Source organism: Pristiophorus japonicus, chromosome 1, assembly GCF_044704955.1.
Source record: "Pristiophorus japonicus isolate sPriJap1 chromosome 1, sPriJap1.hap1, whole genome shotgun sequence".
Classification (NCBI taxonomy): domain Eukaryota; kingdom Metazoa; phylum Chordata; class Chondrichthyes; family Pristiophoridae; genus Pristiophorus; species Pristiophorus japonicus.
In genome coordinates, this window is record NC_091977.1 from 417,491,381 (window position 1) to 417,504,077 (window position 12,697).

General features: G+C 48.2%; 1 protein-coding gene across 2 annotated transcripts in view; it reads left to right on the forward strand.

Moving 5' to 3' along the window:
* LOC139275194 (acyl-protein thioesterase 1-like) overlaps positions 1-12,697 on the forward strand; it is a 248,433-nt gene that overhangs the window by 39,344 nt on the left and 196,392 nt on the right. For both annotated transcript variants that reach the window (XM_070892333.1, XM_070892323.1), the window contains exons 3-4: positions 1,913-1,978; positions 3,587-3,634. In XM_070892333.1, the coding sequence (XP_070748434.1) occupies positions 1,913-1,978; positions 3,587-3,634 (114 nt within the window). The remainder of the gene's footprint in view (positions 1-1,912; positions 1,979-3,586; positions 3,635-12,697) is intronic.

The following is a 12,697-nucleotide window of genomic DNA, read 5'->3' on the forward strand; positions in this document are numbered from 1 at the left end:
GCCAAGACCGGGGAAACACTCATCAAGGACACGGAGGCTGTCAGGGCCCGCTGGAAGGAGCACTTTGAAGATCTCTCAATCGAGACTCTGCCTTTGACTCGCGTGTTCTCGACTCCATCCCGCAGCATGTGACCCACCACCACCTCCACCTCAGTGAGACCCCAACGTTGCACGAGGTAGGCAAAGCCATAAAACAACTCCAGAATAACCAGGCTACGGGTGTGGATGGAATTCCTGCTGAGGCGCTAAAGTATGGTGGAGAGGCGCTATTGGCACGGATACGTGACCTCATCTCTCATTTGGAGGGAGGAGAGTATGCCGGTGGATCTCAGAGATGCAGCGATTGTGACCATCTTTAAAAAGAGGGACACGTCCGACTGCGGCAACTACAGGGGAATCTCCCTGCTATCAGCCACTGGGAAGGTTGTCGCTAGAGTTCTCCTCAACCGTCTTTTCCCTGTGGCCGATGAGATTCTCCCGGAATCACAGCGCGGATTTCGCCCCCTACGGGGCACAACGGACATGATCCTTACAACTATACAGGGTATTGGTGAGACCACACGCAGAGTACTGTGTACAATTTTGGTGGTCTCATTTAAGGAGGGATATACTTGCATTGGAGGCAGTTCAGAGAAGGTTCACGAGGTTGATTTATGAGATGAAGCGGTTGACTTATGAAGAAAGGTTGAGCAGGTTAGGCCTATACTCATTGGAATTTAGAATAATGAGAGGTGATCTTATTGAAACATAAGATAATGCGAAGGCGCAACAAGGTAGATGCAGATGGAATGTTTCCAATCGTGGGGGGATACAGAACTGTGGGGCATAGTTTAAGAATAAGGGGTCGCCCATTTAGAACTGCGATGAGGAGGAATTTCTTCTGAAGGTCATAAATCTCTGGAATTCTCTGCCCGAGAGAGCTGTGGAGGCTGGGTAATTGAATATATTTAAGGTGGAGATAGACAGATTTTTGAATAAGGGAGTGAAGGATTATGGGGAGCAGGCAGGGAAGTGGAGCTGAGCCCAAGATCAGATCAACCATGATCTTATTAAATGGCGGAGCAGGATCGAGGGGCCAAATGGCCTACTCCTAATATTTCTTGTTATATTTTTTTGTGTCTTCTGTGAATTCAGATACAAAGTATTTTTTAAATATCTCTGCCATTTCTGTATTCCCTATTACAATTTCTCCTGTTCATAAGTAGTCTCAAATCTGGTACATGGTTGATTTTTTCTTGAGATTGTTTTGCATCTATCAAAGCGTGATGTTAGATGAGTACGTGCTCGATGAAAGACTATATATGAAGATATCTACAGATATATTAAGAAATATAGATGGGCATATTTACATAGCTATACATACACTGCGTCCTCATTTATTGTTTAATTATTGGTGATGTGTAATATACATTGTGATGGCTATCCTCAAGCATTCAGCCATGCTACTGTTAGATTGTCCCTCATGCAATCTCCCCACCCCTGGAAAATCTAGTACCGTAGCACACAACAGAAACTTAGTCTGTTAATGAAATGCCTTAAGTTTAATCTATTGCACAATAAGCAACATTGTACAAAAATATAATAATATATATTTTATTTTATAACGGCATGTATTTTTTGTCCGTTAAACGTCTCCAGTGACAGCAACTTCTCGATTAAGGAAGAAAGTTGCTTTTTTGCTTCCCATGCTGTGACTCATGCTGGAAGTGCATATGTGCGAAGCACAGCGCCAGTTCCAGCAAATGTGCTTTGCATTCATATAGCTTGCGGTTACTCGCTTAGCTAATTCATGCATACATTGGCATCTTGGGTGAACTACTGAGAGTGACTGGCATCCATCTTACTGGGAATGTTTCAAATTTTTATGTGCAATATTTGTAGTTACTTTCATTACATGTCTTATATTTTATAGACATGGCTGGGCAGAAGGATTGTCAACTATCAAGACACCACATGTGAAATACATATGTCCACATGCGTAAGTTCTTGAAAGGAAAATTTTATACATGCCATTTCTGACTTGTTTGCGGCCCATACCAAAATAAAACAAAACATTTTCTACAATTCAGCATAATGGATATATTATTCAATGTCACGTGCTTCCGGTACATTTGAATCTTACTTCCTGTGTCACACTTTCGGAATTAAAAATATGACTGTCAACTGAATTTTGAAAGCAAACAAAAGCCTTCAGTTCTAACAAGATTATCAACTGTATTTTGTTGATGGTTCGAAAATGTAAATGTTCTAATTACTGACAGAGAGAGAGACACAGACAGACACTGATTGTGTGAGGGATCGTGGGGGGGGTGGGGAAATCAGAGAGACAGACTCGAGATACACTTTTGGGAACCATTCACAAAATACTAAATTTAATGTTTACAGAGATCTCTTAGAAAGTTACAAATCAGAGCTGCCGGACCTTAAGAAACCCCTCTCAACACCCAGTGCTATCAGGCCCACGTCTACCTTTCTCACTGCTAACTGACACCAGAAATCCACCAGTGAGCCAAACTCCATATTCCATCCCCGTTATCTCAGTGGGGGAAGTGAGTAGAAATGGTAATTCTGGGGATGTGGCGGGGTGGAGGGATGGTGAGAAAGACTACCACAGCGTGGGATAGGTAGGAAAAGTACCTTGTGGAGTGGGAGAGTGTTCTGGTCTTTTGGTGATTTATTCATTATAATTTAACTGCCTCGATAGAAGGCATTGCTCATAACACAAAAGTTACTGTAATTGAAGGTAAATTATAGTGATGTAAATAGTGGAGGCTCATTAAGATTTTCTGCTTCCTGTCTTGTTGCAGACTAGTTGATCCAACCCTCCATCTGTCTAGTAGATTTACACTGACCCCATTTTCTTTCCCCGCTGCTCACTCACTCAGGCTGAACTGACAGTGTGTAGCCTTGGTACCCTGTTAAATCCCATACCGAGTCCATCACCACTTCTTCATTTGCAATACCAGCTCCCTCCACCTTTTCTTCTATTATTTTCAGGCTCAGTTCTTCCCATAGGCCTCTTTATCAGCCTCCCAAGTTCCAAATAATGTCCATCAGGACTTCACCAAATCAGTCTCCTTAACCATGCATTTTCTCTTCATTGTAATCTTGGATTGACCACTATGTTCAGTTACAATCATACTTATTACCAGTTTTATTAAATTGTACATTCTGTATTACATACTACAACACTATTCACTGTCGGGGAGCTGTTCTGTTGGTAATGTTTAAACAGTCACAATTACCTCAGAGTTTGTGGGGGCTTGCTGCAGGAGGCACATTTAGATTTGGATTTGCATCGTAACTTGTTTAAAGGCTATCTTCATTGCTGCTATCAAAGAGGAAGTGAGACTTGGATTGTAACATATCAATTGAGAATTGGACTTTACTGAGGAATTTCAAGTGTGTTTAAAATGTATTGTGAAGCTTTGTTATTACATGTTTTGGGATTGTTCCAGAAATGTTTATTCAATGACTGAACTTCCATTTCTAATTTTTGTTTGTTTTAAGCTAGACACTAGGATTAAATCTTACTAATTTCTGACTGCACTATATGTTAATACACATGGTCCATGTTTGTTTTTAGGCCTATTGCTCCTGTCACAATGAACTTCAAAATGAATATGTCATCTTGGTAAGTGTTTGATTAGGATGAATGTTATTTGTAACCACGATGCTGGTTAGTTGGTATGAAATACCATGGTGGTGCAATAATCTTTAGAAGTGCATTAGTAATGTAAATAATGGAGGTTCCTTAATAAGATTTTTTTGGTTCCTGTGATGTTGCAAACCAGTTGATTCCTCCTTCCATTCATCCAACCCTTTGTCCGTCTGTCAAATATTTTTGCAACTTTGGTGTCCTGTTCAACCCTAAACCGAGTTTCAATCCCCAACTCCTCCAATTAGGAAGCAGCCCAAGCCAATCTACAGCAGGACCTGAATGACATCCAGGCTTAGGCTGTCAAGTGTCAGGTAACATTTACACCACATAAATATCATGCAATGACCATCTCCAACAGAAAAAGACCTAACCACTGAGTTGTAGCCATTACATTCTGAAGGTCACCATAGACCAAAACTTAACTGGATCAGCCATATCGATGCCATGGCAACAAGAGCAGGGTAGAGAAACATTAGCAATAAAAGTAGGCCATTCAGCCTCTCGAGCCTGCTCTGCCATTCAGTTAGATCATAAGAACATAAGAAATAGGAGCAGGAATAGGCCATATGGCCCCTCGAGCCTGCTCAGCCATTTAATACAATCATGGCTGATCCGATCATGGACTCAGGTCCACTTCCCTGCCCACTCCCCATAACCCCTTATTCCCTTAGATCATGGCTGATCGGTACCTCAACTCCATTTACACACCGTTGCTCCATATGCCTTGATACCTTTATCTAACACAAATCCATTTATCTCAGTTTTGGGGGAGAGAATTCCAGATTTCTACTACCCTTTGTGTGAAAAAGTGTTTCCTGATTTCACTTCAAAATGGCTTAGCTCTAATTTTAAGATTATGCCCCCTCATTCTTGATTCTGCTAGATGAAGAAATAGTTTCTCTGCATCTACCCTATTGAATCCTTTTACCATTTTAACATCTCGATCAGATCACCCTCAATCTCAAAGATATACAAGTCAAGATAATGCAACGTGCCCTCATAATTTAACCCTTTAAGTTCCGGTATCACACTGGTGATTCTGCTGCAACCCCTCCAATGCCAATTTATCCTTCCTAAGGTGTGATGCCCAAAACTGAATGCAGCACTCCAGATGAGATCTGACCAACACTCTATACTACTGAAGCATAACTTCCTCCCCTTTGTATTCCAGCCTCTTGAGATAAAGGTCAGAATCCCATTAATCTTTTAAATTGCTTTTTGTACCTGTCACATTTTTATTGCATAATACTCCTGAGAAGCATCTTAGGACGTTTCACTACGTTAAAGGTGCTATATAAATACAAGTTGTTGTTGTCTGCTAGTTTTTAATGAGTTGTGTCGTTGCACTCCAAAATCTCTTTGTTCTTTTACAGTTCCTAGTGTCTCACCATTTAGAAAATAAGTTCTAAAGTAGATGGCATCAAACGTGCTCATATTGAACTCCGCCAGCTCACTTAATATGTCTGTGTCTCTTGTAACTTCCTGCTCCCATCTGTGCTATTTACTGTCCCAAAAGAGAGGCTGGATACTCTGCAAAAAGTAGCTCATCTCCTGACCAGTGTTCCCTTTCAGCTATGCAGCACTGCAGTGGTCCCTTGCAGACGGTGAGCCAGCTTTTAAATTGAAAAAAATATGCACGCGGGGACTTTTGAATGGGCTGCGCAGCCCATTAAAGTGCCCAAGTGGCCCCTCAAACATTACGTTGCTCCTGACCCTTCTGTGCCTCTCTACAATCTACAGATCTAAAGTCAGGAGTGTGATGAAATTATGGTCACTCGCCTGGCTGGATGCAGCTTCAACAACTGTATCCAGAATAAAATATTTTGCTTTGTTGGCACCACTGCCACTGGATTCAATATCCACTTCCTTTTCCATCTACTCATTCTGGTCAGGGTAATGGCAGAAGTTGTGGAGCTGGGAGGTCACGACAATGTAAGTTTGGTGAGTTGTTGCAGTGCACCCTGTACAAAATACATTTATTTAGTGTTTTCCACGATCTCCGAAAATGCGAAAACGCTTTATAGCCAACAGGCCTCCCAAGACATGCTCCTTGCTGTCCATGGCCTCCCACCAGAAAATGGTGGATGCAAAACACTGGGTGGTATCCCAGCAGACAAGGTTTCACCCTATATCCTGGCCCTGTTTTGATGGGTTGTCAGGATTTGGCTCTGTTTAGAATTGGACCAACATATCACCAAGCCTAGAAATTGGAGGGTTTAATGCTGGCCGTTAAGGTCCGTTTTTCAGAAAAAAATGGTGGCCACCTAATTTCTGCCTGCTCCCGGCGGGTCCCGCAGTAGCCACCATTTTCGGCAGGTCCGTAGCGCTGCTGTTGCCTGCACTTGCCGCAATTATTTTAATTAACAGGAGTGTGACGCCAATCGGCGTGCAACGGCGGGTTAATGCTGCACATGCATTTTGGAGTTCTCTCCAAAGCACGCTCATGCCTGCAGCCATTGACGGTGCGTAGAGGTGGAAGAAAGTAGCGGTAAGCTATAGCTGTAACAGTAAACAACTGCTGAGATAACTGGTAACTATGGAGAGTTCAAACTATGTAATTGGAGAGTAAGCTGCTTCCAATGAGATGCATCCAATATCTGCCCTCACCCCTCCCCCAGTCAGTCAAACATTACAGGAGGTAAATATTTTAAAATAAATTATACTGTACTACAGTTGTAAGAATCTCGGAAAAAAATCAAAGCTAGATTTCCTAAATTTTATATATTGTGTTTCAAGGAGCATAAGAACATGAATAGAAACACGAGTAGGCAGTTCAGCTTCTTGAGCCTGCTTCACCATTCAATAAGATCATGGCTGATTTTCTACCTCTACTCCACTTTCCTGCATTATCCCCATATCCCATGATTCCCTTAATATCCAAAAATCTATTGATCTCTGTCTTGAATATACTCAACGACTGAGCATTCCCACCTAGCTTTATGTCAGCAAACTTGGATATATTACAATTGGTCCTCATCCAAATCATTGATTGTGAATAGCTGAGGCGCAAGCACTGATCCTTGCGGTACCCCACTAGTTACTGTCTGCCAAACTGAAAATGACCCGTTTATTCCTACTTTCTGTTTTCTGCTCGTTAATCAATCTTCAATCCATGCTAGTATATTACCCCCAATCCCATGAGCCCTAATTTTGTTTAATAACCTCTTGTGTGGCACCTTATCGAATGCCTTCTGAAAATGGAAATACACCATAAGAACATAAGAAATAGGAGCAGGAGTATGCCATATGGCCCCTCGAGCTTGCTCTGCCATTTAATACGATCATGGCTGATCCAATCATGGACTCAGGTCCACTTCCCTGCCCGTTCTCCATAACTCCTTATTCCCTTATCAGTTAAGAAACAGTCTATCCTGTTGTGCGAGGCCCCTTGGAGAAGAGTGACCATAATATGATAGAATTCTTTATTGAGATGGAGAGTGACACAGTTAATTCAGAGATTAGGGTCCTGAACTTAAGGAAAGGTAACTTTGAAGGTATGAGGTGTGAATTGGCTAGAATAGACTGGTAAAGGATACTTAAAGGGTTGACGGTGGATAGGCAATGGCAAACATTTAAAGATCACATGGATGAACTTCCAACAATTGTACATCCCTGTCTGGAGTAAAAACAAAACTGGGAAGGTGGCTCAACCGTGGCTAACAAGGGAAATTAGGGATAGTGTTAAATCCAAGGAAGAGGCATATAAATTGGCCAGAAAAAGCAGCAAACCGGAGGACAGGGAGAAATTTAGAATTCAGCAGAGGAGGACAAAGGGTTTAATTAGGATGGGGAAAATAGAGTATGAGAGGAAGCTTGCTGGGAACATTAAAAACTAACTGCAAAAGCTTCTATAGATATGTGAAGAGAAAAAGATTAGTGAAGACAAACGTAGGTCCCTTGCAATCAGAATCAGGTGAATTTATAATGGGGAACAAAGAAATGGCAGACCAATTGAACAAATACTTTGGTTCTGTCTTCACGAAGGAAGACACATATAACCTTTCGGAAATACTCGGGGACCGAGGGTCAAGTGAGAAGGAGGAACTGAAGGAAATCCTTATTTGTCAGGAAATTGTGTTCAGGAAATTGATGGGATTGAAGGCTGATAAATCCCCAGGGCCTGATAGTCTGGATCCCAGAGTACTTAAGGAAGTGGCCCTCTCAATAGTGGATGCATTGGTGATCATTTTCCAACTATCTATCGACTCTGGATCAGTTCCTATGGATTGGAGGGTAGCTAATGTAACACCACTTTTTTAAAAAAGGAAGGAGAGAGAAAACAAGCAATTATAGACCGGTTAGCCTGACATCAGTAGTGGGGAAAATGTTGGAATCAATTATTAAAGATGAAATCGCAGTGTATTTGGAAAGCAGTGACAGGATCGGTCCAAGTCGGCATCGATTTATGGGCTCAAGTTTCGGCCTGAGTTGCTCCTATTTTTTTTGGAGCATCTTAGAAATTGCAATTCTCGGCATTTAGTTTGCTCCAGTTCTAGTGAGTTAGCATAGTTTCATTGTAGAACACACTTTTTTTTTCAAAAGGAGGCGTGTCCAGCCACTTACACCTGTTTTGTAAATTTAGGCAATGAAAAGTTAGTCCAAACTAACTTAGAATGGAGCAAGTATAGATTTTTGTATGCTCAGAAAAACCTTGCCCACACTTATAAATCAGGTGTAGGGAACGAGAGATGGGGGGCGGAAGGGGGGTTTACAAGCATTAAACACTTCATTTTTACAAATAAAGAGCCATCGTCAATAATAAATGATAAATAAATCATGGAGAGAGGGGGGTGGCGGGGGGATGGGATGGGGAGAGAGGGGGGTGGGGGGGGATGGGGAGAGAGGGGGGTGGGGGGGGATGGGGAGAGAGGGGGTGGGGGGGGATGGGGAGAGGGGGGTGGGGGGGATGGGATGGGGAGAGAGGGGGGGATGGGGAGTGGGGAGAGAGGGGGGTGGGGGAGATGGGGAGAGAGGGGGGTGGGGGGGATGGGGAGAGAGGGGGGTGGGGGGGATGGGGAGAGAGGGGTGGGGGGGATGGGGAGAGAGGGGGGTGGGGGGGATGGGGAGAGGGGGTGGTGGGGGGGATGGAGAGAGAGGGGGTGGTGGGGGGGATGGAGAGAGAGAGGGGGTGGTGGAGGGGATGGAGAGAGAGGGGGGTGGTGGAGGGGATGGAGAGAGAGGGGGGTGGAGGGGATGGAGAGAGAGGGGGGTGGTGGAGGGGATGGAGAGAGAGGGGGGGTGGTGGAGGGGATGGAGAGAGAGGGGGGTGGTGGAGGGGATGGAGAGAGAGGGGGGTGGTGGAGGGGATGGAGAGAGAGAGGGGGTGGTGGAGGGGATGGAGAGAGAGGGGGGTGGTGGAGGGGATGGAGAGAGAGGGGGGTGGCGGAGGGGATGGAGAGAGAGGGGGGTGGTGGAGGGGATGGAGAGAGAGGGGGGTGGTGGAGGGGATGGAGAGAGGTGGGTGGGGGGATGGAGGAATGGAGAGAGGTGGGTGGGGGGGATGGAGAGAGGGGGTGAGGGGGTGGAGGAATGGAAAGAGGGGGGAGTGGAGAGAGGGGGGGGTGGAGAGAGGGAGATGAGGGGGGGGTGGCGAGAGGGAGGTGAGGGGGGGAATGTGGAGAGAGGGATGTGGAGAGAGGGAGGTGAGGGGGGGGATGTGGAGAGAGGGAGGTGAGGGGGGGATGTGGAGAGAGGGAGGTGAGGGGGGGATGTGGAGAGAGGGAGGTGAGGGGGGGATGGAGAGAGGGAGCTGAGGGGGTTGTGGAGAGAGGGAGCTGAGGGGGGGTGGGTGGAGAGAGGGAGCTGAGGGGGGGGGGTGGAGAGAGGGAGCTGAGAGGGGGTGGGTGGAGAGAGGGAGCTGAGGGGGGGGGATGGAGAGAGGGAGGTGAGGGGGGGGGATGGAGAGAGGGAGGTGAGGGGGGGGGGGATGGAGAGAGGGAGGTGAGGGGGGGGGTGGAGAGAGGGAGGTGAGGGGGGAGATAGAGAGAGGGAGGTGGGGGGGAGATAGAGAGAGGGAGGTGGGGGGGAGATAGAGAGAGGGAGGTGGGGGGGAGATAGAGAGAGGGAGGTGGGGGGGGGGATAGAGAGAGGGAGGTGGGGGGGGGGATAGAGAGAGGGAGGTGGGGGGGGGGATAGAGAGAGGGAGGTGGGGGGGGGGATAGAGAGAGGGAGGTGGGGGGGGGGATAGAGAGAGGGAGGTGGGGGGGGGGATAGAGAGAGGGAGGTGGGGGGGGGATAGAGAGAGGGAGGTGGGGGGGGGATAGAGAGAGGGAGGTGGGGGGGGGATAGAGAGAGGGAGGTGGGGGGGATAGAGAGAGGGAGGTGGGGGGGGGGATAGAGAGAGGGAAGTGGGGGGGGATAGAGAGAGGGAGGTGGGGGGGGGATGGAGAGAGGGAGGTGAGGGGGGGGATGGAGAGAGGGAGGTGGGGGGGATAGAGAGAGGGAGGTGGGGGGGGAATAGAGAGAGGGAGGTGGGGGGGGATAGAGAGAGGGAGGTGAGGGGGGGATGGAGAGAGGGAGGTGAGGGGGGGGGATGGAGAGAGGGGAGAGAGGGGGTTGAGGGGGGAGATGGTGTGAGGGGGGGGAGGAGGGGGAGGTGGGGGGATGGGGTGAGGGAGGGATAGGGTGAGGGGGTGGATGGAGAGAGTGGGGGGATGGGGGGATGGGGAGAGGGGGGGGATGGTGAGGGGGGTGGAGAGAGAAGGGGTAAGGGGGGGGCGGTGAAGAGAGGAGGGTGCTGGGGGTCGGGAGGAAGAGAGAGGCATGGGGGGGTGGGGAGGAAGAGAGAAATGGCGGGGTGGGGAGGAAGAGAGAGGAATGGGGGGGTGGGGAGGAAGAGAGAGGAATGGGGGGGGTGGGGAGGAAGAGAGAGGAATGGGGGGTGGGGAGGAAGAGAGGAATGGGTGGGTGGGGAGGAAGAGCGAAGAATGGGGGGGGTGGGGAGGAAGAGAGAGGAATGGGGGGGGTGGGGAGGAAGAGAGAGGAATTGGGGGGGGTGGGGAGGAAGAGAGGAATTGGGGGGGGTGGGGAGGAAGAGAGGAATTGGGGGGGGTGGGGAGGAAGAGAGAGGAATTGGGGGGGGGTGGGGAGGAAGAGAGAGGAATGGGGGGGGTGGGGAGGAAGAGAGGAATGGGGGGGTAGGGAGGAAGAGAGGAATGGGGGGGTGGGGGGGAAGCGAGAGGATGGGGGTGGGAGAGAGGAAGGGGGGGCAGGGGAGGAGAGAGGAATGGGAGGGGGTGGGGGGGGAGAGGAATGACGGGGACGGGGGGGAGAGAGGAATGGGGGGGGGTGTGGTGGCTGAAGGAGAGGGAGTGGGCTGCTGAACTGGAGAGAGGGAGGCTGAACAGACCCCGACAATGCCGGGCTGCCACGGAGGATTTAGGGCGGGAGGGGACCACCCGCAGCGAGATGCAGGGCGGGCGGGCCCGCAGCCAACGAGGTATAATGTGTCAAGCCACTCGGCCTGGCGATAGGGGCGACGTCCCTTCGGCCTGGGATAGGGTTATCGTCTGATGACCGGGCGCACTGGGAGGACCAGGAGCTATTGTGCACGCGCGCAGCCTCCACTGCGCATGCGCGCAGCTGCCGGCACTGTTTTTGCCGCAGGGCTGTAGCTCCGCCCCCAGCAGTTCCTGTTGCACGCGCCGAGCTGGAAACGGGCCTACAGATATCGGAGAAGCATGAGGTAAGTATTCGGCGCAATTTTTGTTCTACAAATTAGGCGGGCCTCTTCGATGTGCGCCATTCTAGCGGGGGTCCGAATCTTGAGCTCTATGAAAGGGAAATCATGCTTGACAAATCTTCTAGAATTTTTTGAGGATGTAACTAGTAGAGTGGACAAGGGAGAATCCGTGTTGTGGTGTATTTGGACTTCCAAAAGGCTTTTGACAAGGTCCCACACGAGATCAGTGTGCAAAATTAAAGCACATGGTATTGGGGGTAATGTAATGACATGGATAGAGAACTGGTTGGCAGACAGGAAGCAGAGAGTAGGGATAAATGGGTCCTTCTCAGAATGACAGGCAGTGACTAGTGGGGTGGCACAGGGCTCTGCTGGGACCCCAGCTATTTACAATATACATTAAGACGAAGGAATTGAGTGTAATATCTCACAAGTTTGCAGACAACACTAAGCTGGGTGGCGGTGGGAGCTGCGAGCAGGATGCTAAGAGGCTGCAGGGTGACTCGGACAGGTTAGGTGAGTGGGCAAATGCATGGCAGATGCAGTATAATGTGGATAAATGTGAGGTTACCCACTTTGGTTGCAAAAACATGAAGGCAGAATATTATCTGAATGGCGGCAGATTAGGAAAAGGGGCAGTGCAACGAGACCTGGATGTCATGGTACACCAGTCATTGAAAGTTGGCATGCAGGTACAGCAGGCGGTGAAGAAGACAAAAGGCATGTTGGCCTTCATAGCTAGGGGATTTGAGTATAGGAGCAGGGAGGTCCTACTGCAGTTGTACATGGCCTTGGTGAGGCCTCACCTAGAATATTGTGTTCAGTTTTGGTCTCCTAATCTGAGGAAGGACGTTCTTGCTATTGAGGGAGTGCAGCAAAGGTTCACCAGATTGATTCCCGGGATGGCGGGACTGACTTATGAGGAGAGACTGGATCGACTGGGCCTGTATTCACTAGAGTTTAGAAGAATGAGAGAGAGGATCTCATAGAAACATAAAATTCTGATGGGACTGGACAGGTTAGATGCAGGAAGAATGTTCTCGATGTTGGGGAAGTCCAGAACCTGGGGCCACAGTCTAAGGATAAGGGGTAAGCCATTTAGGACCGAGATGAGGAGAAACTTCTTCACTTCAGAGAGTTGGTAACCTGTGGAATTCCCTACCACAGAAAGTTGTTGATGATAGTTCATTGGATATATTCAAGAGGGAGTTAGATATGGCCCTTACGACTAAATGGATCAAGGGGTATGGAGAGAACGCAGGAAAGGGGTACTGAGGTGAATGATCAGCCATGATCTTATTAAATGGTAGTGCAGGCTCGAAGGGCCGAATGGCCTACTCCTGCACCTATTTTCT